Genomic DNA, 24790 nt, shown 5'->3' on the forward strand with positions numbered 1-24790 from the left:
ACTCGACGGTAATCCAACCGAAGTTTCCGACATATCTAAGGAAGTTGAATTTCCTAATCCTTATCTAGAATATACTTAGCTAGGTATTCATCTACCTTTAAAAACTATAGTTAAGTAGAGGGTTAATTAATATATATATTTTAAAGCTATTCCAGTCAAAATTGATATTTATGTGAAAATGACTATAAGTGTAGCGCACCCACAGCGCGGAGCGGTGTGGCACGGGTAAGCCCTAATTACTCCTCACACCCGTAGTGCTTATACTACGTAGTAGATTTGATATATTGGCTGATCGCCAGTACACATCAACTGGCAACTAATACAATCTTTCTACATATATACGTATATCTATATGGGTGTATAAGTAGATCAGAATGACTGCCATAATCGGTTTTGGCTGCCGCTTTGCTGGCTCGTCCACTTCGCCTTCACGCCTGTGGGAGCTACTGCAGCATCCTCGCGATATTGCGTCTACCGTACCTCCAGACCGCTTCAACGCCGATGCGTTCTACCACCCCGATAGCGCGCATATAGGTACCACGAACACCAGGGAGGCCTACTTCATCGACGGCGACGTCCGCGCCTTCGATGCCGCCTTCTTCAACATCTCACCGAACGAGGCCCGCGCCATGGACCCCCAGCATCGCCTCCTGCTGGAGACTGTGTACGACTCCCTCGATGCTGCTGGACTACGCATCAACAGCCTGGCCGGCTCTGATACCGCCATTTTCTGCGGCTCGATGAGCGAGGACTATTCAGCGATCATCAATCTAGACCCGGATACTATGCCGCAGTACAAGGCTCTTGGAACTGGCAACTCCATGATGGCCAACCGGATCTCCTACTTCTTTGACTGGAACGGGCCCTCAGTCGTCGTCGATACCGCGTGCTCATCTAGCTTAGTGGCATTGCAGATGGCTGCTGACGCGCTGCAAAAAGGCCAATGTTCACTGGCAGTCGCCGCTGCCAGCAATCTGATCCTATCGCCACACACGTTTGTGGCAGCCTCGACGTTACAGATGCTCTCTCCAACCGGTCGCTGTCATATGTGGGACTCGCAGGCAGACGGATTTGCAAGAGGGGAAGGGATAGCGTCGATAGTACTGAAACGCCTGCCAGATGCCATCCGTGATGGCGATCCTATTGAATGCGTTGTGCGCTCTATTGGAATCAACTCCGATGGCCGTGGCAAAGGCTTGAGTATACCAAATAGCCTTGCTCAGGAGAAACTAATTCTATCCACCTATCTTAGTGCCGGTTTGGATCCAAGCCGCCCCGAGGATCGCTGCCAGTTCTTTGAGGCACATGGAACTGGTACGCAGGCCGGTGACGCAGAAGAGGCCTCTGCCATTTACAACGCCTTTTTTCAAAATTCCTCTTCAACGGTAGAAGAGGACCCAGAAAACTTTATCTATGTGGGATCTATCAAAACTATCATTGGCCATACAGAGGCGACTGCTGGACTAGCCAGTGTCATCAAATCTTCACTATGTTTACAACATGGCCTCATTGTTCCTAACTTACATTTCCACCAGATCAACACAAATATCTCCTCATATTTGTCGCGGCTTCGAGTGCCCACAAAAACGCTACCATGGCCCAAACTTGCTCTTGGCGTTCCTCGAAGAATTTCCGTAAATTCCTTCGGGCTTGGGGGGACGAACGCTCATGTTATTCTGGAAAGTTTCGATTCTAACCAACACTCCGATAATGTTTGTTCTCCTATCTTGCAACATGTGCCACTACCAGCACTTCCATTTATCTTCTCTGCTCGGTCCGAACAGTCTCTAGTTGCAGTATTGAAACAATATCACCAGTACATTCAGCAGAATCGGCATGTCAGCCTAGTTGATTTAGCAGCGACTCTGTTCATGTGCAAATCTAAACTTAAGCATCGAGCCATTATCTCTGCCTTCTCAACTGAAGATCTGCTGAACAAGATTTCAGCGAGGTTAGACTCACCTGAGACTGATCTTGTAGACTTGACTATACAACCGGGTCCTAGAAAACCTAGATGTGCTGTAGGTATCTTTACCGGCCAAGGAGCACAATGGCCACAGATGGGACTTAATCTACTTTCTTCCATCCCAGATGCTTATATAGTACTTCAAAAGCTACAAGACTCTCTAAACCAGTTACCCTTACAGTATCGCCCGACATTCTCTATGATTGATGAGCTATCCGCCCCCGAATCGTCATCGAGAGTACACGAGGCGGCTATTTCACTCAGCATACGCACTGCGCTACAAATAATTCAGGTTGACATTTTGCGTGCTGTGGGCATATCGTTAGATGTCGTAATTGGCCACTCCTCTGGCGAAATCCCGGCTGCCTACGCCGCTGGCATTCTCACATCCTCAGACGCTATTCGGATAGCCTATCTACGAGGACACATCATCTCCAAGCATCAATCTGTAGGAGGCATGGTTGCGGTCGATCTCTCATGGGATCAAGCCAATGCAATTTGTTCAGATCCCGCCTTTTTGGGGAAAATCAATATCGGAGCATATAATTCACCGTCGAATGTTACTCTTTCTGGTGACTCGGACGCAATTGATGAGCTGAATTGGTTACTACAAAGTCTCAATCAAAACCCTCGTGTTCTGAGGGTCGATACTGCCTATCATTCACACCATATGTTATTATCCGCCGAACCGTATCTTCGTGCTTTGGAGGAATGCAATATCCATATCAATCACTCATCGTCGATAGCGTGGTATTCCAGCGTATTTGGCGGCGACAAGATCGACGTTTCTCTTCAATCAATTTTCTTGAAAGGAGAATATTGGATGGAAAACATGCTTCGTCCGGTCATGTTCTGTCAAGCTGTAGCTTCTGCCTTCAAAGCAAACCCTCATATCGATGTTGTCCTCGAGGTCGGCCCCAATCCAACGCTGAAAATTCCTTCAGTGGAAATTATATCCTCTGTCTTACAAAGCGACGTTCAAATTCCATATATCGGTTTAGCGGAACGGAATGAAAGCAGCACTCAATCTTTTGCTAGGGCCATTGGTTTGTACGCGGCACTCTCAGACACGGAAGCTATAGATATCAAAAGCTATATAGCTCTCTTCAAGGAACAAATCCAACCCAATTTTCTTAAAGGTCTTCCGTTATATCCGTTTGATCACACACAGTCATACTCAGTGGAGTCTAGAATGGTAAATGCCTATCTGCACCGTAATTTACCACCAAATTCCCTTCTAGGAAATCTCACTTCAGACTCTCATCGTGGCGAGTGGCGTTGGCGCAATCACATCAACACCGAGGATCTGGCTTGGCTTGAGGGCCATCGTGTTCAATCGAACATCGTGTTTCCTGCAGCTGGATATATCTCGATGGTAGTCGAGGCAATAGAAATAATATACGGAAGAGATCGAAGCTTGCACTCGATTGAAATTGACGATTTCGCCATAGATCGTGCAATTATCGTCCCCGTCGACAGAGTAAAAGGGGTTGAGACATTATTTCGAATAGCAGCCCAGGACTCTACAGATCACGTCGTACATGGCAACTTTAGCTGCGTTGCCAGCTTCGGGGGAATACTAAAGCCATGCGTCTCCGGCCGAGTTATTATTGAATTCGGAGAGTTAAGGCCAGATCTTTTGCCACGAAAAGATGATGGTGAGGACGAAATGAGACCAGTAAACACAGAGGAATTTTATGATTATCAGAATGACTTCGGATTGGAATACTCGGGGCCTTTTCGATCGATTACGTACCTTGAAAGAAAAAAAGACGTCGCTTGTGGCTTCGTCTCAAACTGCGTGGATGAGCAGTTACATATTCATCCCGCGACTCTGGACGCCGCATTACATAGTCTTCTCGCCGCTGCCAGTTCTCCCGGTGATGGACAGCAGCATACATTGAATATTCCGGTTGGAATTTCTCGGATAACCTTGAACCCTACTCTTTGGGGACCTATAAGGGAAGAAAAGTTTATATTTCAAGCTTTTATCACAGAACTGGGCCCCACAAAATTAAGAGGGGACGTTCATTTGTTCGATACACAGGGTCAGGGATTGCTATCTGTAGAGGATATCATTCTGCATCCAATCGTGGAGACCACACCAACCGATAATGATATGATTTTCTCGACTATTGTTTGGGGTCCCTTAAAGCCTACATCATGTTTGCTTGACCGATCGCAAGCTAGGCTGAACATCGACTGGGAAATACTGGAAAGCAGAGCTCTCTCGTACATTCGAGATATCAACACGAAACTAGACCAACATCTGGAGTTCCAGGGGTCTCAAGTTCACACTTTGATGAAGGGTATATTGATGCAGAATTGCGAGCTACCTTGCGTATGTTTTGATGGCAAGTTAGATGACACAGCTAACTCTCCACACACCGAACATACCAACAGTGACACGCGTGTGGAGCTTGAAATTATCGACGAAATTGGAAACAATTTGCTATCCCATGTTCTTAATGATGACGACGCCATTCAGCAAAAGTCGCAAAGCCACACTATGGTTAGAAGTCTCTATTGCAAAAGTGAATATTTCATATCTTTGATTGATGAACTGGCGGGGCTAGTCAAGCAGATTGTATTTCGGTTTCCATCTTTGAGAATTCTGGAACTCGGTGCCGGATCTGAATGTTTTGCAGGACATGTGATTAAAAAGATCAATGGTTCGTATTACTCTTACACTTACACTGCTCTTTCGGACGCTTTTTTTCACGATGTCCAATCAACCCTGCGCGAGGAAAAAGGCCGTGTCTTCTATAAAGTTCTGGATGTTGAAAGTGACCTTGTAGACCAAGACTATGGGCATTATTTCTACGATTTGGTAATCGACACTCGAGGCTCTTTCCAAAAGGCGAAAAATCGGAAGCAGGCTTTAAAAGGAATCAGAAACTTGCTTAAGCCTGGGGGCTATTTTGTCGGACTGCAGGTTAGCAAGCTTGATAGTATCTGGGCTTTGCTTATGTCTTGTGCGTGTGGAGAATTTTCGTTGTCGAGTGCCCAACATGGTGAAGATCATTTTGACGATGCAGTCATGGGCAGTGATGAGTGGGAAAGGGCAGCCATAGATGCAGGATTTGATACTTTTGGAAGCACCGAATCTTCCCATGGAAGAAATTCCGGGCCGATGCATACCATTCTCTGGAGGGCTTCAGATGAGCATCTTCGGTTGCTAGAAAATTCGTTGTCTTCAGGCCGGATAGAGGACAATGATTTGATTGTGGTGGGAGGCACAACGACTCAGATATACCCCGTTGTCCTGTCTTTGATACAAAAATTGCGACCATATTTTCTGCGCATCATTCATGCCGCTGACATTGAGTCGTTGAAAATACAAAATGGGGTCACAGCGAATTTTATATTGCTTATTGATGTGGAAGAACCTATTTTCCAGAGTTTTACGAACGACAAGCTCGTCCGATTTCAGCAAATCATGACGGTTGCTAGAACACTTTTGTGGGTAGCACCAAACCACGATTCCGAAAACCCATACTTGGGCATGAGCAAAGGCTTTTTTCGGTCTTTGGTTTTTGAATACCCCTTATCAAGGATTCAATACCTTCAGATACAACGCCTGGAATATGTTACTACATCCTCAATATTCGACATACTGATGCGCTTAGTACGTACTAACATTCAAAACGAGTATAAATTGCCTCAAGGTGTAGATAATCATGAGTTGGAACTTATGTTGGATAGCAAAGGCGTCATTATGATCCCTCGTCTGCAAAGGAGCAATCCGCCAAACCAGCGATATTTAGCAAGTCGTTATGTCCTTGACGATAGTCAAGTGAGCTTGCGTGACTCTATTGTGGATGTCATTGTCTCCAATACAGTGAGAGATAATGTGCCTCAGTTTCAACTACTTCATACAAACCATTGGCAGACCAAGTATGAAGCCACACAATCATCCAACTACATCGAAGCGGATTATTCAACTTTGCAAGCATTGCCGGTCGATGGGGGTGGCTTTTTGCATCTGATGATTGGCCAAGATGCAGAAAAAAACACAGTTGCTGCGTTTTGCAGTCAACACGCTTCGCTTGTGGGATCTAAAGAACTGTGGAGTCAGAAGAAACTCGAATTTGACTTCTCCACCATATCAAAACCCATGTTCATAGAAGTGGTTGCACAAGCACTGTTGGCTTTCAATATCATAAGCAAAACAAACCCCGGGATGACCATTTTGGTCCACGAGCCAAAGATTGTTGGGACTGAATTTCAAAGAATCCTCTCTATTATAGGGGAAGAAAAAGGAATCCACGTCTATTTCAGTGTCAGCGAACAAGTAGAAGCTGAAAATACGGCTCATACTATATTCATTCATGCAAAGAGCTCGCTCCGCCAGCTTTCTAAGCAATTACCAACAGATATTGCCTTGATCATACAGCTTAGTGACCGTCATTCTACTCTTCTCTCTCGGATTAAGTCACTTTTGCCGCTCGAAGTGATACATTTAAAATCAACAGATATCTGCCGCTCCACTTCAGCTCTTTCGAATGACATGAACATGCCGCTGCTTGAAAGATTACTAAATTCCGCTATCGAATTTGCGAAGTCGTACAGATCCACGTCCAAAAGTACTGATATTACAAACATTCAATATCTACCTAATATGTCATTCTCTGATTTGTCCAAACTCGAAATCTTGGATTGGACCGATGCAGCCGCCGTGCCAGTACGGACTCGCCAAGCGAGTTCGTTAATTAGATTATCGGCACATAAAACCTACCTGCTTGTTGGAATGACAGGTGATTTAGGAAAGTCTTTAGCTGAGTGGATGATCTGTCGTGGGGCAAGGAACATTGTGCTTGCTAGTCGATCGCCCAAGCGTAGCTCACGATGGACTCGTAAGATGACTGCGCTAGGCGCACGAGTAGTCTTCATGCAAATGTGAGTTTTCTCAAGATTGTTACTTTTCACACTTGAAAACAAACGCTGATTGAGCTTCTTAAAGGGATGTGAGTGACAGGGAGTCTGTATTATGTGTTCACAATATACTTGAGCAGCTGCTTCCTCCAGTTGGTGGCGTCGTGAATGGAGCAATGATCCTCAGAGATAATCTGTTCAGCAATCTTACCCTTGAAAGTATGCAAGACGTTTGGCGTCCCAAAGTGCAGGGAAGCATCATCCTCAGCGACCTCTATCGTGACCCAGACCTCGAATTCTTCATTCTCATCGGATCCATGGCAGGCCCAGTAGGCAATCCAAGCCAGACTGCTTATGGTGCTGCAGCCGAATTCATGGCCAGTCTTATTCGTCAGCGACGTGAAATTTTCAACCTCCCCGGCAGTGTTATCCATCCCGGAGCGATCATTGGGCTGGGCTACCTGGGACATACTGGTCAGCAAGTCAAACGAGCGCTGATTAACAGGTGGGGCCCATCACATCTGTCGGAACGCGACTTCCATGAGCTGTTTGCAGAGGGTATTCTCGCCGGAAAAATAGACTCTGCATGTAGTCCAGAAGTAATCGCAGGTCTTAGACGGATTCATCCTAAATATTACCCTGACGCGTTGTGTTATGCCGTACCAAAGATGTGGCCTTTCATCGTCTATAGCGCTGAATCCACGGCAATTGAAGACACAATGTCGTCAAATAGCACTTTGACGTCGGTGAAAGCGCAGTTGCAACATGCTAGCAGCCAAGATCGAATCTTGGGCACAATAACAAGGAGTATAATAAACAAGCTTCTCCGCAAGCTCGGCTTGAATGCAGAAAAACACCAACTTTCGGGACGAACATACTTGACCGAACTGGGAGCTGACTCTCTAGTTGCACTCGACCTTCGGAGGTGGTTCCATAAGGAACTGGGTGTTGATATTTCAATTTTGGAGATTTTAAGTGGTGTTTCAATCGGCGATCTGGTGCAGAGTGCTGCTTCAAAACTGGCAACAGGATAGAAAAAGATATTAGAAGGCCTAACCAAGCCGAAAGATTTCCTTAGTTAGGGTTATTTAGGGGTCTATCATGGTTCATCAGAGGCATGGACACTTGGGGCAGGCTGAAAATGAAAATGGATCATTCCAGTCGACTATTTTGAATTCGTGTACTGGCTCTTATGATCTCAAATATTTGATTGAAATTCCCATTATACCGGAAAGATTTGTACTTGTTCCTTCTATAACAATGTTAATGACAGACATGTAGTTTGAAGCCCATGTATAACCAAAAGGTCTACCAGCAAGCCCTAGAAGAAAGAACTATACACAGTCCAGAAAGTTCCAAATCTATCACAGAATTATTATCAGAATTCATGAATCTTGGTTCGGTGACTTCAATGCCAAGCTCGATATAAAGTAGTAGGCTAACTACATAGAGAAGGTCGTGTCTGAACTGTCTGGGCGGAATGTCCCAATATTTTGTATCAAGGGCTTCTTTCTTCGTTGTTTTAATGACAAAAACTATTTATGCTTGCTGCAGTAGCTAAACTTACCTCGTATCTTCTCTAGGCTGGGCTTACACGTTGACCAGATCAGTGACAGAGTAAGTAATGATCTTTCTATGCCTCCCCAATCTTGTCCTCATCAATGCTGGCACAAATGATGTAGCATAGCACTACTCTATCTAAGCCGAATCCGGTGACGGATTATATTAAATCTGATACTATACACACCTGGGTCTGAGCCCTACTTTGGAGATTCTAACAACTCTATCAAGTTCTTGGCAATGCATCGTAACACCAGTGGGGGGAGGCCTCGAGAACGAGACGGTTACGTAGGAACGTGGTAAAACCATCACTCTCTAGGTTAATTGCTGTTTGGGCTAATTATATCTTGATATATGAATAGTAGTAATAGTCTCAGCTACCCTTTATGGTACTAGTTCATGATTTGGGTTACGATTGCCCTGTGGTAGAAAAACAGTGCGTGGTGGAAGGAATCTAGAAGATCTACACCAAGAGTTTCTTTTAGCATAGCAGTGATGGAACTATCTTTCTAAGGTATTTCCTTCTACACACGCTTTATTCAGATGTTATGATGAAGGATATTAAAATGTAGCTAGGGCTACTGACGCTAGAATTAAGATTGGCAGATAAGGGTTAGATTAGATTAGAGGCTCCTTAAAATGCGTTTAAGAATATAACTAATAGGTATAATCTATGGAATACTGAGCTAAAAGTCTCGGCCTAACTTTCCTATATTCCTATTATTGCGCACTAGTTTTCTATACCAGGCAATTGCAAGCCCTATTACATGATCGAAGCTGATCCGACCAGCATCGTGCCCAATCTGCCCCTCACTCACGGATTCTTTCGCGACGTCTCCCTGGTCGCTGTGATTCACAGCGGCCGGAGCACTATTGGCTGGATGTCTGTAAAAATATACAATCGTCGAGCCGAGCGAGCCGATCCCCGAGTCGATCAGAGCACGACGTCCACCGTGCAAGATAAGAATGGGCCTATGGCCAAGGAAAATGGTTAGGTTGGTAATGTTAGAGTGTCAGCCGCAGCACTAAAATAGAGCAGAATGAAACATCAGTGAGACTTGGCAAGTAGTATAACTCAATCTACCTTGGTTTATAGCCAACATGCTGACGCCCAGCTTTTAAACCTATATCTTTTGGCCCCCGAAGGATCGTTGAACTACCCACCATCTAACCATAGTTTAATCTATGGTTGTATTTAGGATCATTCATCCATGCATGAAGGTACAATGGTGGACTCGGGAGTGTGAAGAAGTCTAATTAACAGCAATGAGTTACATTGACCTGTCTTCTGCTGACTTCAATGCTTACGTAAAGACGAAGTATATAAAGTCTGCCATGTACCTCAAACCCTTGAGTGCTATTGAACAAACAAAAGAAAAATCATTCAACTCCTCTATACAATCCCATTTCTTAACTCGCAATGAAGTTCACCGTCCTCGTCGTCGCCGTAACGGCCCTCTTCGCCTCCTCTGCTGTTGCAGTGTGCAAAATTGGCAGCAGTGATAACTGCGCTGATGGATTCCGTTGGGTATGAGCCTCATGTCTATTCAATGCCAGATGTACCAGTAACCAAGGCTGACTGCGGATAGTGTGACTCCTGCAACTGCTGTGTTGTGTGCGATGCGCCATGCTAAACGTTTTGATGTTATCATTACATCCTTTTCCAAGATGAAATGGTGGGTGCATATGTGTGATAGCCTTCGGATTCTTTGTTAAGTCAGTACTTAGGATAAAGAGGCGAAGATATTCTAAGAAGAAGCCGGGTGATGGAATCTATTGGTAGAACTATATATACAGGCGATGATGATTGATGTACATAAAAAATGAGGGCGACGTCAGGAGACTGGTAAACTTCTCCCGATCTACTGTATCCTACACTCGTTGATTGATTGACCAAAAGCCATCTACTTGATAACTCTTGTTTATGCCAATGTATAATGGAAACATCGTATATCACCACATCATATTAGACTACGTAGATTGACTACGGCTATCCTCAAGCATCATGTTCAACACTCTTCATCCGGTAACCTCGGTTTCCCTTGTACCCTACTATCCCGAGACACGAGACAGTCCACTACTACGTCGCCGGCCCAAATTTTACTCCCATAACCTAGATAGCCGTGACGGTAGCATCCATCGTATTCGAGACAATACTAACGCCCCACAAAGACGACATGCCCACAACTGCAGGACAACGAAAGCGGGAATCGCAGACAGGGCAAACCCACATCCAGTCCAACGCTGAAGGCATAGTTGTATTTAGTCTACAAGCTGCGCCACCGGTGTCTAATCCAATCTTTGAAGACGAAGCTAACAGTGCTCAAGGCCAGATATTTGAGCGGTGTGGCCCGGGGAATTAGGGCACATCTGCCAATGTCTACATATACTATGTCGAGAAAATGTAACTGGTGGGCAGCTAACGTACGTCAGAAATCGAACCCGACGCCCAGTTCATGACGGGAATTTGCGTAATATACGCCCAAAGAGTGGCATTCAACTGCCTAGCAAACGTCACTCGTGTAGGAACATTCACATAATATCTCACTTTCGTATGCTAGTAGAAAAGGAGGCCCTCACAGCATGGTGATATTTCCATAGGTTTTGAACAACATCATGGCCATTGGACACCCGGGTTCCATGTAACCAATAATGAAATCCGTGAATACATTCAGGCCAGTCTGGCTACCGGTGGTCACTAGTCTGTCTTCTTTGGGACAGAGATAGAGCTCTTTAAGCCAGGCTGACGTGCTTAGGAAACCCGGGCTAGGCTGAAACAGGAAGGAATAGAAAGATAGACCAAAACAACGCCAAGCCACCGCGATGATTGATTGATCGCTAACTGTGAGACAATGTAACCAATACACGACAAGGCCATGTGTTTCGATAAGGGTCTGACGCGGCGGTTCAATGAGCGATCGCATGAGTTTTTACTCATGCGGCTTACATTCGTGATGACGATCATAGCTGCTGAAATACCCCGCATCCTAGAAGCAAAACCTACATATATAAATTACTATTCAGGGAAGACCAACGCACAACAATTCTCTGTTTAATTATCGACTACTAATGCTAACTTCCTAAAGCGTGATCGATGCACATTCACAGTTGGCGTTATCAAACTTTCGCTTCTGCTACCGCCGCATTTCGTACTTAGGGTTTTCGTACTTAGTCGTGTCCCACCGGGATTTTGGCGAATATCGTGTTCGGGATGATTGACCTCTGGATGCTGACCTTTTCCATCACTGGTTCTCTCCACGGACGCTTTATATTAGAATTAAACAGCATTCGAGTCGGTCAGCAAGCAGGTTGCATAGCTATTTCATCTCCGAAGCTATCACGACATTGCTCTCGACTTAAATCTACTTGTATGTCGACCTGATTGTGTATCGAACGTTCAGATCTCTGCCTAAAATGTTTTCCCCCCCCCACCCCGTTTTGGCACCTTTGGCCTAGGATATCTGTAAGCTTTTGCTTGCCTGCCTTGGATGGCTCCTCTCGTGTCCTTTCCTTTTCAGCTAGCTTATTTCAAAGATTGTGAGGAGAAAAGAATGCTGTGCTCTACATCTACTTACCCATTACCGAATCAAGCCGCGTCATCACATCTGCCATTCGAGATCATATGTGACAAAGTATATCACTGTTTCGATACGGGTCACTCCTAACCAATCCGAAGATATGTATGAAGAATTTCAAAATGAGAAGTACAAACAGAGAGAAGAATAGATACCGTGACAAGCATGGCCACTTACTGAGCCATGCTCACCCACCATTTGTGTTTGCTTACCATGTCAGGGTCTGTTTTTCATAACCGGTCACAGCCCATCGTCATCAGTCAAAAGTATTCTAGCTAGGCTTTTTGTACGAGGCGATTCAAGTCCACGGTACCAAGCCAATAGGGATCTATCGTATGATGCGCAATAACTTCAAATCGAATACTCCGTAGGCAATTGACCAGCTTTATTAGAATGATAGTTACTCTCAAGATGATATTTATCACTCAAAGACAAATACGATGCTAGATCTCTAGAGCCAAGGTGCTGTGGTCCTATCTAATGATTGAACAGATGTCCTTGGTCTGTTACATCCCTGTTACATTAGTCCTAAGGTATCACTCCGAAAGCACCTGCAAAGTTCTCAATTTTTGATTCTCTTTCAGCACTTAATCACTAGGCTTAACGCACACCATGTACTTGCTTGCTTTCCTCCACTACGTATAACAACAGGCGGAACTGATTCCCACATTCGACATGGTGACATACTTAGGTAATTAAACGCTATCTCCAACAACATCGAGCATTCTGTCTTGCAGTAGTCTACTGCGAGCAAGGAATGTGTCCTTTCCTCCGTCTAATCCAGAAACACAAATCTATCAGTCTATTTGATTCAACAACCCCCCTCGACCACCAAAAAAATGACAAAGAAGAAGAAAAGAAAACAAATCAAACGACCGTTATCATTAGTCATCGCCAAATCCACTTCCATCTAGCCCAACCAGACCCCTTTTATTTCCTGCCCAGTCGCTCCTCTCGAGCATGACGCCAGCCAGGGCCCCATTTTGAGACTACCCACGTAAGCGGGGTCAATGCCAGTGTGATGCCAGCAAGTAGAATGAATGCATACTCTGCTGTCAAGGCATCTATCATCGGTTGCACGACAGCGACCCCGACAGCACCCATTAGGCATCGCATGAGGTTGTTTACCGCAGTGGCGCTTGCACTGGCTCCCGGATACAGATCAATGAGCAGGGCGCTGTTTATAGTGAAAATCCCAGTAGAGCAGAAGGCTATGAAGTACTGCAGGATAATAGGAACGGCCAGGTTGGTACGAAGCGACACACCAAAGAGTGCGGTGCACACCACAAACAACGCAATCACCCACCATGTGTTGCGGTTACGGGCGAGCTCGATGGGGAAATCGGCGTGGGACTTCGGGGTGACACGGGTGCCAGATGGGTATCCACGTTTCTGGCAGTATTCACGTTCCGTCTTGCGGTAGTTGTAATCCATTAGATAGCCGACACTGTAGGATCCAGACATGCAACCAAAACCTACAGACGCAAAGTTAGTTGGGCTTCGGCTTCACAAGAGAGCGGTATGGCATACCATTGCCCAGGAAGGTAAGCCCGACCTGCAAAGTTGATAGATTGTACACCTCTTGAAACAAAGATGTTGTGCTTGAAGTCACCATGCTCCAAACAGTGTAGACAATACTTCCAAAGAATAGGGTGAGGAATACATCCTTCTCTCCTAGGAAGGTAAAAGGGGCGAGAACGGCCTTGAACGACACCTTGGTCTTACACAATCCCGATGTTGAACCCTCCTCGACGTCCTTCTGTGGGAAGACATGGTATATCCATGGCTTATATAAGCCATTGAGGGGAACGCTCCCATTTCCAGCGATGGGTCTCAGAGTTTCGGGGAGGAAGGTCAGGATAGAAAGCAGGCTCACACCTGCAGTGATAGTGAGGAACCAGAAGATGGAATGGTACCCTAAGTATTGGGACAAAATACCACCAAAGACCGGTCCGATGCCTTGACCAAGCATGCGAACTAATGGGTCAGTATACTAGATGAATTAAGATTGATTTTGCAAGCCTTACCTCCTCCAAATATCCCGACCAAACTTCCTCTTTCAGCAGAGGTGGTAATATCACCAATAACGCCCGCCCCTAGGAGCCATGGATTAGCTCATAAATTCCAGATGTAGTCTGTACATGAGCACTTACCAATCGAGATGGTTGCGGCACTACCGGCAGCTTGAAGGGCTCTGAACACCATAAGCTCTGGATAGTTAGTGGACACGGCCAAAGCAATGTTGGCGATAATATACACCACGAATGTTCCGATGAAAACTGGTCGTCGACCAGTAGCATCAGATATTGAGCCCCAGAAGGAGGGAGCGAGCCCTTGAACGATCATATATACCGTAATGGTGAGGCTGATAAGGGACATGCTCGTATTAAGGGACTTTACAACTTAGTTATACTGCACTCATCATTTCTCTTCACGGCGTCTGGCTTACCATTGAAATGTCTCCCATGGCAGGGAAGTAAATGTTGGAGGACAAGGGAGAAAATATGGCTGCTAACGAGACGATGCATACCATCTGAAGCTTCTTGGATCTATCAAAGACATGGTGTGGTGGTGGTGGCGGCTGTTCACCCTCGAGTTGGATAGACTCGGGAGGGCTGTTATGCTCCGAACTTGAGAGAGTTATGACAGTCGTCTTAGGGGTCTTTGTCTTGGAGGCATCCATGGTTCAAGCGACTCATCTGAAAATAACGATAAATGCTTTGAGATGATAATGAAAGAAGAGTTTGATGTTCCCTGATGTACAAGTTCAATCAAGAATTGTATTTGAGTCTGCTCGAGGACGAGAGTCAAGAGACAACTGGACAGCCTTCCTCTCTTGGCTTTTTGTATGCTGAATTTGTGCATGCTGCTCCAAGGAGTTGTCTTTACAGCAGGCCAACAAGATATAGAGGCTGCTCCACTATAGTTTGATCCATTTAAAAAAAAAAATAAAAGAAAAAAAATGAACAACCTTCCTATCTCAGGTAAACCCCCCCCTGTCTGGCTGCGTCACAGGAATACTACCCAAGAAACGTGGGCATTCATGCAATGACCTTGGCGTGCTGGTACTACAGGCCAGGAGGTAGCAGGTTTGGCCTTAGCTAATGATTGGCATACGGTTGAATTGCCTTTGTCTGGCTTCTTTTGGGGAATGAAAAAGCGAAAACCGTGATCCTGATTCATAATCGATACGCGTCTACCCCTTTGCCACTCATCCCTAGGAAAATACTCTATAACAAGGTGCAGTATTCGACTATCAATTCCAAATTCAAAATAAAACACCGAAAAGGAGAACGACGTATGTCCAGGTTGGGAATATCCTCAACATCGGGCACCACCAAGAGACTGGATAATGACTCCGCCACCCCCCCCCCCCCCTCCCAGTGTTGTCAGAAAACTAGAACATGGTGATCGCCAGATAGTGAGCACGGCTGATCTGCAGGGCGACTTTGCACAAAAGTTCTAGTGCTAACTTTTCCAGCTTGTGCTCATCAGCACAGGCCCTCGGTTAGCATTGACAAAAGACAGATTGAGCAAGACGCGTCAGTGCCACTATCAACTACATGTAAATGCTTGGTTGAGCAGCGCATGCTTCTCGATCGGCATGAAACATGTGGGGCCTGGGATTACATGTGACAAGTCGTCAAGCAGGATAGACTCGCTATTGATCTTCTTCGTCAGCATCATCATTCTTGAGAGTATACCTACCGAACCCTAGCATACCCCTTCTTATCAATGTCCAGATGATCATCTACCAGGATCCCGTATATCAATCAGTCATATTCCCACTTTTTTTCTCCGTATGCATAAATAGTGCGACTCGGCACCGGACTTTTCGAAGATGTCGACACCCTACCAGTCCTGGGTTCGTAACAGAAATAAGATATATGCTACAGATCACGGTGATAAGTTAGCTGCGAAAGTTTCAATTGAACTTTTCAGAACCTAGTTGCATTACCTTTGATACGAAAACCAAGACTCCAAAGTAGACAATGCCAAGATTTCTATACATTCTGTGACTTTTTGGTGTTATTATCAAGAGAAGGTGTCGCCATCATTTGCAAAAACAAGTGCCAAGGGTCACTAGTTACATATGCGTACGGACTGATCGTCACTCTGCTCCGTTGAGGCGCCGCCCTGCGCACCGAGTTATTTCCCGGGGGAGAGAGAAAGAAAAAAAACTATTCTTCTCTAAAAATGACGAATTTGTGTGTCAAACGGAGCATTCAGGGGAATGATCCAGTTGCAAGGACCACGAGGGATCACCTCCGTATTGTGCGTCTGTCAAATATGTCATAGTAAGAGAGTATCACGGAGTAACTCGGGGCGATTTCTAGGGATGGCCGGCCCGAAAGGTTCGGCTACCCGATATATCACGCATAGCCCCGACTGGCCAGGACACATCCTTGTTGATCTACCATTGGCCTGGGCTTGGCCAGTCTGATGAATGACATTTAGGGGTTCCTCATTGGTAAAACGTGGACAACGACCCTGGTGGTTTATGCAGTAATCCGTACGAGACATGATATATAATCAAAAGTTTGAATATTATAATTGAGATGACAAGGCTTTCATCCTGCATATCACCGGTCCCCACTCCTCTCTTAGGCCCAAAAGTCGTCAGAGACTGTTAAATTTCTTGCGTCCCCGTTTCCAGTTGCAAAATATTTATGTGCAATGAAAATGCGCCTAGAAGCTAGTACTGGTAACGTCCGAGGTGAAGGCTGTTTCTTGGGTTACATGTCAGCCAGCATTGTACTTGTCTGTGGTATATTAATTTTGGAAATTTTAGTGTTTCCACAATGAGTATGCATGCATTACGCTCAAAAAATTAGGGCCTTTGACGAATTACAAGCGAGTCATTGATGGTACTGCCGTAAAACATTTCATGGACCGAGAGAAAGCCAAACTAAGTAATAAAAAAAGAAATAGAGATGCAACGGATCCATTACATGACGAGAAGGATGCCAGAGGATTGATTGCAATCGAGATCTCTCTAGAACGAAGCCACATCTATGGCATTAGTCGTCTGTGCTATAAATATGATACTCACTTCACTCCATCCTCTAAGCCACCAGTGTTCTAATCAGGATCAGGGGCCGCAACACAGTATTGAGCGAGTATGAGGAGAGCCAGCGGGCGTCTTGCCGGCACACGCATAAGAAACCCCGGTGGAATCCATGTCACCCAGCGCAACACCAAGTGACCGGGGTATGAAAATGGAGTTATTCCCATAAGGAAAATGCACATTCTTTGTTTCGAGCCTTGCACTGTCCACAGCCATGCCGAGACTTCATATGGCGTTTCGTAACCTGGTCATCGTGGATCACAATATTTCAAATTCAATGGCTGTCCTTGCAAATGAGTGGAGGGCTGAACGGAAAACACTAAGACATCATGTGTTTGATATAGGCGTAAAAACATGAACTTGTTAGGGAAAAGAACAGTAACTTGAAATCTGTTTAAGCCTAAATTCGCATTGCATACCAGAATACGAGGTTCGTATGCCGTCCAACCTGATCATACCTAGGTACCCTGCCGAATCAGATAAGCTCTAGTTTACATATATGATTGAAGAAAATATGTTTGTCCAACCAAGAGGGGGTGTTCTTAATGAGGCATAGTTTACGCCTGTGGCTGTGAAACGATAGCCTGGCATCCTATAGACTCATAGAGTCGTGAGTTGACTATACCATGTTTGGGAATGAATGCATGGTTAGTCTTCTGAGCAAAATCGACTTAGGCTTCTATATTTAGTCGTTCAGCCTGGCAGTAAGGCTTACGTTTGAAAACTACATTGTTTTTCCTCTCCTCTTTCCTTCAACTGGTTGCCTGTGGGAAGAACAATCATTGTGATCAATGTGATTTGAGTCCTAGATTAGATGCAATGACTCTGCCGTATGAATGTATTTCACATATAAACTGCAAGCGTCAACTCACATCCAGATTATATGTACAGATTTTGTTTTAATATCTCGTTAATCTACATATAGAACATATTCGTAGCAAGAACATGCAATATAATTCAGCGAGAATAACTAAAAAAATTGTGTATATCACAGTATCCCCTAACTACGATCTTCCGAAAATAAAATTAGGGTATTAACTATTAAAAAGCAACTACTATACGAACTTTGGGACCAACATCTCTATTTATTATTGCGATACAGGTGCGTAAAAATGCCATTCCTATGTATCATGCATTGCGCTGCTTACGCGTGATATATGTTTCTCTCAAAGGAAACAACCCCGAGTCGCTAGCTCACTGGGCACCGGCTTCCGTCCAGGGTTTAGATCATTAGAAACTAATGGCCATGAGGATACTCCACGATCAGTGCTAAGTGAGGGCGAGTGACAAACAACTCCTCGATGTTTTGTCCTGGTAGACCAGACAGAACTCCAAGCGAGTTTCAACAGCATCTTCCACCAATGAATCAGCAGTTGGTAATACGGCTTATTGGCTGAAGAGCACCCGTTGATTATTAATTACTACATACGCTTATCTCCCGGTTTCGTTGCATGGACAAGACATTTAGGTACTATGCACAGTTATAAACCGTCATTGGCCGTTGCTGGCTCGTCGATAAGCCCCAATATATGTCACCCCACGGATCACGGCACGCATGGAGTACTCATCTAAACGATCCGAACCATTATACAATCGATGGTAGAATTGGGCAAGCTTGGGTTTCCATCATCATAAATAGAGTGCGACGACCACGAGTATCTAGACGATTCCTCGCTTTAACGCTATATTGTACTTGGGGATATAGCTATATCAGTTGATCAAGGGAGTGACAACCATGCCCGGGCTTGCGAATGAAACCGCCTTCCACCTCATCACCGTCAAAGAACTGCATCCTACGTTTGGTGCAGAGATCAACGGCGTGGATTTTTCGAAAGCGGTCGAGAATGATGTGTTCCAAGAGATTCTGGTCGCCATTCGTAAGGTTTGTGGATGTTTTCCTTCAGTCGCCTCCTCCTCTTGTTTGCACCTATCGCGCCCTAAAAATTCAATGGCAATTTTCTCAATAGTATGGAATCTGTGTCTTCAGAGACACTCAACTCGACGATAACCTCCATGTTCAGTTCGCTGCCAAGTTCGGCGAGCTCGATGATGTGACACCATACTTAGCTGGCGGCCGACCCCATCGACTTACAAGTCCGCAGCTGTTCGATGTGGGCAATATTGATCTGGACGGGTCTGTATTTGTACTTGACCATATGCGGCAGGCGTTCAATAAGGTATGTTGTTTGTTTGTTTCAAAACGCTTCGGTGGATCTCGAGCCCACTGAACGTGCTGTAATAGGGCAACGGCCTGTTCCACGTCGACTCCAGCTTCAACCCCCGTCGAGCAGGGTATTCCCTCCTCCGTGCTCACGAACTCCCACCAAAGGGCATGGGAGGAAACACCGATTTCGCCGATACGCGCGCAGCCTTTGACGACCTAGACAGAGAACTGAAGCGGGAACTGCTTGCAAACGACTACGTAGCTGCCCACTCGCTTTGGCACTCACGCAAGCTCGCGTCGCCGGAAGCTCTGAAGGATGTCGATCCAACTGCTTACCCGTTTAGCCGACACAAACTCGTACAGATGCATGAGCCATCAGGGCGGATGAACCTATATATTGCCGCACACGTGCATCATATTGAGGGACTGGAGGAGGGGAAGTCAAAAGAGCTGTTTGACAAGTTGTACAAGCATGCACAGCAGCCTAAGTACGTGCTGAGCGTAGAGTGGGAACATAACGGGGATCTCATCCTGTGGGACAATACTTCGGTGATGCATCGAGCTGCGGGAGGCATTTTCGAGGGGAAATATAAGCGCGACATGCGTAGGGCGACGGTGCATGATGCGAGTTCTACTGCGTGGGGACTAAATGAGAGAACTGATGTCAGACAGGGGCTCCCGTAGGTGTATTCATTATTTGACAAGGCGCAATATTGGTTGAGCCGTCTGGCTCATTGCATATATTAGGTATTGACTATATGCAAATATACTTTTTATAGTCGTTTTGCACAAACACCTAAACATGAATCCTCAACGTGATGCTTAAGCTTAGACCCGCGGCCTAATAAACTTTGTAACAACTCCTAGGGATATTTTTTCCCACCTAATGCGCAGGACCGGAGAGATGCCTACTTTTCTCGACTGAGCAGAATCGGAAGCATTTCGAAATGACTGAGACGCGGGCAGTATTCACCACGCATACGTGTTGCCCAGAGATTGTTCGAATTCAATTGTATTATAGGGAATGGAGGAATCAGTTGTCCATGACCAAGTCAGCTTCGGGCCGAGTCATACGGCAATCGCTATGGTCTCGGCTCTGCTGCGTACTTCCATGAGCACCATGAGAAAATGGATAATTATATTCCTCTGAAAGCTTTACGCAAAGGAATCTGGACACCTTGTAGTTCACCAATCGGTGAATCGACCCCTGAACCTGGAAAACAGCTGGCCGGGACTACACCTATTAGCAAAACTGAAACACTTTTGGGGTTACTCACGGCCAACTATTTCATCCCTATTTGTCCGGGCCCGGGGTCCCTTGCTTTCGAACATGATTCACCCTCCAGTTTCTTATATTGAATGGAACAGATTATTGTTTCTTCCCTGGGTCCTATCATTTTATATTTTCAATCTTAATTGAATTCGCATTAATCCTTATCATAGCATGCGATTAAATGATGAATATACCTAAGTAGTCCTTTCGTATGCGTTTGCCGAATTAAAATTTCAGAGCTTTTTTTGATAGGCAAGACAGAATACTGAGTGGAACTATGAAATAGCTTCACCTATTGTATACATATAATCTTTATTCCTCTTATAAAAGCGTGCTTGTCTTATTACAAGTGCACCTGAGAGCTAATAACCGCTTTAGATTAAGTGTTATTGTTAAGCCTTCAAAACTAGAGTATTGTTCAATCATTCATAATTACAGTAAAATCTGTATAACTGCCTTGTAGCATGCCCTTTCGACTAGTTCCACGAATCAATCAAACATCTCCATGAAGGATTCATGAATTAGCGCCACAAACTGGGGATCATACAGAGAGAGATGAATTCCTGCACCTTCACAGGCCACTTTTACACTCGTAAGTGGAAGGAGGAATTTCTTTGGGCTGTGCTAATCCCTTCGAAGGAGGAAATGGCATAGTTTGGATTGCGCTCGGTTCAGCCAGCGTGACAAAGAATGGTTGAATTTCTACCTTCTTCAGACATGGAAACCTTATTTGAAAAAGCATCTCTTGTAAATTTTCAATAACCACGGGGAAATATTTGTCTCTGCAGTTCGCAAGAGTGAGACTTTCCAAAGAACTAGGCAGGCTATCCTTCAACGAGAGTGAAACAGAAGAGTCGAAATCCAATAAGTTGCGTAGTCTAATGCGCAGCTCTTTGAGATTATTGAATGCTGCTAATGATCCAAGGCAACTATGGTGCAGCTTAAGTCCATCGTTGAACCCGGAAGGTATGTATTCCCCCTTGTCATTCAGGTGAAGAACCTCAAGACTGTGCTTTTGAGTGAGAAGGGGTTTATAAAGGGCTGGGGCACGAAAATCAATATAACTTTGACCCCAAACTGCTAGGTTGGAATGCTGGTATTCAAAGCGTTTCAGATTGGCACATGACGTGATAAAATCGCTGAAGCCGTTGCTGCCGTTGCAGTCCCTGCTAGCTTTGATCTCTTCAATTGGCGACGTTCCCATGGCAGGTCGCTGGGCAGGGTGGTTATCAGGATCAGACCAGTGGTCTTCAACGACTGATTCCAGGGATATTTTGCGCATTTCAGGAAAGTGAAAAAAGGGCAGAGATTCGAAGTAAACAGTATAGTCTTTTAACTCTGCGCTGTAGATAAGGACGTCCTCCAGTCGCTGTAATGAACCGGGACAACTGTCGAATGGTTTCTCGCAGAGTGCCGCGCGAGAAAGCATTCGTCTGAAATATTTAGTACTCCGGGGAGGAGATGCATTTAGTTCTCTAACGTTCCTCAGGGAAAGAATGATCAATCCTAGCCAGGCATCTTCGTTTCCTTCTCTGAGGTCTTTTTCCCATTCTTCAGCTTCTTCTGGAGAGTGGCTTGCCTGTTGCACGACATTTTTGAAGAGCGCAGGCTCGTAGATGTTGCTGTCTTCTGGTGATTGGTCGCAGCTCCAGCCGTCGAGGCCGAGGTGTCGAATCGCAGGGCCTATTTTAGGATTGAGTTGCATGGAGCGAGCAAAAGAAGCCCCTTGATAGCCCCGGATTGAAATCGAGCTGTAAGCCCTAATAAAGGATAAACTATGCCAGTGTCTGCATACCAGAAGAAGCTGGAGATAGTTCTATTTATCATAGATGCCGAGATGGTCACCTATGAGGAGAAGAATCTCGTCAGGAATATGAACATTCCAGCGAGTCATCATCGCTGGGACGGTGGACAGAGAACTAGTTAATCATAAAGACTCGCGGATGAATTTGCTTGCTGATTTGATTTTCTGCGGATTTTCTTCCTTTGTCACCAAAAGCACGCTAGTACAAATACAGACACTTTGAGCCTGAGGCATACCTAGGGAGATGTCTTCAACATTTGCTAACCCTATGATTTAGGTCGACTTAAGTGGGTTTTCGACCTGTCTATGCCAGGTCTTGCTTCTGCCCCATGATACAAGTGCTACGAGTTACCACCATCATCCCAGGAATAGCGATTGGACCATCAAAGCTGAATTCCACACTGCTTTGTAGAAAATGCACTTTGTCTACTATACAGTACGTCTAATAATATATCAACTGTGATCGATCATGTGCTGTCCTCCAGTGGATCGGGAACATGTGTATATATATCAAAGCTTTTAGCCTCATGCTCCAGTGCCCATTCCCTAATGGCCTCAAAGTCGCGGCAAGTATGCAGCGTCGTAAGAAGGCCTCTAGCGCTCTGCGAGTCTTCGACCCACTTCCAGGTGATGGGCGAAATGTCCGAGGAACACATGAAGCTCTGCCGCATGGAGTCAATGCAGTGGTCGAGATGGTCCATGTCCATCAAGGTCTCGTTGACGCCGAGATAATACTCCGGTCCCTCTCCAGCCCAGAGCTTGAGTCGAATCATGTTCTGAATGGTTCGTCAGCGAATTGTCAATTATGCACTGTGTATACACACGTTGATGGGTACTACCGACCAAACAGTGAAGCTGATGGAATACGTCGAGTTGTATAACGTATTCCCCTGGGTAGTCGGGAATGGGTACGGTTTTATTCACCAGTTTAGCCGCTTCGCTCATTGGAATCCTACTAACGCCAACTGTTTTGTCAATACCAATCACTTCAGTTATACTTACGTGCCAACAGGAACCTACAGCTGTAAAGATCCTCCCAGGCTGCCAAGTTTTCTGGGGTTGGAGGCCCCTGGTACTTAGTCAAATGTGGGCTGATGCTAGTTGTGAAGGCGAGATTCTTGTATCGAATTGCGTTCTCAGCAGGTGCTTAAACAGATGTCAGAGAAATATTTGAGACAACAATAGTACCGAGAGTCAAGACTGACAGTAAACATGATCTGGTAGTGTTCCATCTTTACTCTTATACGGACAACCCGCTTGCACTGCTTGGCCTTTCCAAAGCATACCCACGACTGCCATGAGTAGTAAAATCAAGAGAATCCATTGAGCCACAATCAGTCGCTGCTGCTTTCGATGACTCAATCGCAGGTTTGAGATGGTTATAGGCTCTTCTCCAGACTCGCCTTCGAGAAACCCTTCTTCCTCGGGCTTCTGCGCAATGCGCTGGTAGCTCTCTGAAGACATTATGCTAGACAGGAGAAAGAAAATCTGAATAATGACGAATCCATTCTGCGGGAAAGGAAATATTATTCTACCAATCCTCGACTAAATGTATGCAGGCGTGAGTAAACTCAACACTAACTTCTAAGCCACCATGTGACGACTATCCTTATTCAGAATATGTCCAGTTGCTGGGCCGGAGTGGAGATCCTCTGGGTCATATTGGTGACATCGTGCCAACATCGTTAATTGCTATCAGCACTATTAACACGCTCTGCCGATGACAACATCGTGAGCTCCAGTTAGATAGGCGTCCACTTTTAGCGAAGCAATGATCAGGAAAGAGCATCGCGTCGCGCGTTTATTCAAGGATTACATTGAATGCTTAGAGAACGTGGATATTCAAGCAACCAACCACCCGAGGCTTCTGCGGGCATCATGTTGTTAATTTTATAAGCCTGAAGATGAATAGTTTGGAACGTGCAGAGATGTGTCTAATTCTTCGGTGCAAATTGTGATCTGGCGCGATGTCACCTACCCACCTAGGTATCCACTATCTCAATTATCATGATAAGCCGAAGCCCACCACCATATAGATTATCCCGCCTTGGTAGGTAGGTAGGTATTTGGTATGTTGGTTGGTTGGCAATGCTTTTTCTAGGGCATTTTGCCAAAAGCTGGTCAAGGGAATTCTAAGTAATGGTCGAAATAAGATATAAATACTGGCTCCGTGTCCGGAAACCCAATTCAACCTTAACCCCAACAAATCAGTCTTATTCTCCCTCTTCATTCAGACCATCTTCAATCATATTACTGCATCATGAAGTTTACCGTCACCGCTGCCTTTCTCTTGGCCGGGTCATCGCTCGCTGTCCCGCTTACTGTTGTAAGTACTATTCATCCTACAGTTTTAGAAGTTGGCATGCTGAACGCGGTCATAAGAAGCGTGATGTCGACCTCGTGGACGTGAACGCCCCTGGCGGCTGGGTGTACAAGCGTGACGCTGAGAAACGTGATGTTGACCTTGTCGATGTGGACGCCCCTGGCGGCTGGGTGTACAAGCGT

The 24790-nt window shown here is 45.4% G+C and overlaps 6 protein-coding genes across 6 annotated transcripts in view, besides 2 other annotated features; 3 read left to right on the forward strand and 3 right to left on the reverse strand.

Moving 5' to 3' along the window:
* Window positions 1-35: part of a repeat region (Identified by RepeatMasker using a combination of RepBase library and repeat library created with RepeatScout) that runs on past the window's edge.
* A 122-nt stretch (window positions 36-157) lies between these two features.
* Window positions 158-220: a repeat region (Identified by RepeatMasker using a combination of RepBase library and repeat library created with RepeatScout).
* A 154-nt stretch (window positions 221-374) lies between these two features.
* Window positions 375-7875, forward strand: UA08_06889 (hypothetical protein; the record flags this gene model as incomplete). Its single annotated transcript, XM_020261880.1, has 2 exons — window positions 375-6865; window positions 6930-7875. The coding sequence occupies 2 exons, from the start codon at window positions 375-377 to the stop codon at window positions 7873-7875; spliced, it is 7437 nt and encodes a 2478-aa protein (XP_020117616.1).
* Window positions 7876-12906: 5031 nt separating this feature from the next.
* On the reverse strand, window positions 12907-14659 carry UA08_06890 (hypothetical protein; the record flags this gene model as incomplete). The annotated part of the gene is made up of 5 exons (XM_020261891.1): window positions 12907-13451; window positions 13507-13953; window positions 14004-14072; window positions 14130-14370; window positions 14426-14659. The coding sequence occupies 5 exons, from the start codon at window positions 14657-14659 to the stop codon at window positions 12907-12909; spliced, it is 1536 nt and encodes a 511-aa protein (XP_020117617.1).
* Window positions 14660-18779: 4120 nt separating this feature from the next.
* On the forward strand, window positions 18780-19892 carry UA08_06891 (hypothetical protein; the record flags this gene model as incomplete). Its single annotated transcript, XM_020261902.1, has 3 exons — window positions 18780-18926; window positions 19012-19221; window positions 19287-19892. 3 exons carry the CDS (start codon window positions 18780-18782, stop codon window positions 19890-19892), a joined length of 963 nt encoding a protein of 320 aa, XP_020117614.1.
* Window positions 19893-21052: 1160 nt separating this feature from the next.
* On the reverse strand, window positions 21053-22186 carry UA08_06892 (hypothetical protein; the record flags this gene model as incomplete). The annotated part of the gene is made up of 1 exon (XM_020261913.1): window positions 21053-22186. One exon carries the CDS (start codon window positions 22184-22186, stop codon window positions 21053-21055), a length of 1134 nt encoding a protein of 377 aa, XP_020117615.1.
* A 566-nt stretch (window positions 22187-22752) lies between these two features.
* On the reverse strand, window positions 22753-23749 carry UA08_06893 (hypothetical protein; the record flags this gene model as incomplete). The annotated part of the gene is made up of 4 exons (XM_020261924.1): window positions 22753-23061; window positions 23129-23250; window positions 23288-23431; window positions 23491-23749. The coding sequence occupies 4 exons, from the start codon at window positions 23747-23749 to the stop codon at window positions 22753-22755; spliced, it is 834 nt and encodes a 277-aa protein (XP_020117620.1).
* A 796-nt stretch (window positions 23750-24545) lies between these two features.
* Window positions 24546-24790, forward strand: part of UA08_06894 (hypothetical protein) — a gene marked incomplete at both ends in the record, with an annotated part of 1177 nt that continues 932 nt past the window's right edge. Inside the window, 2 exons of the mRNA XM_020261935.1 lie at window positions 24546-24611; window positions 24668-24788. Of these exons, the coding sequence (XP_020117621.1) occupies window positions 24546-24611; window positions 24668-24788 (187 nt within the window). The remainder of the gene's footprint in view (window positions 24612-24667; window positions 24789-24790) is intronic.

Source organism: Talaromyces atroroseus (assembly GCF_001907595.1).
Source record: "Talaromyces atroroseus strain IBT 11181 chromosome Unknown scaffold_10, whole genome shotgun sequence".
Taxonomy (NCBI): domain Eukaryota; kingdom Fungi; phylum Ascomycota; class Eurotiomycetes; order Eurotiales; family Trichocomaceae; genus Talaromyces; species Talaromyces atroroseus.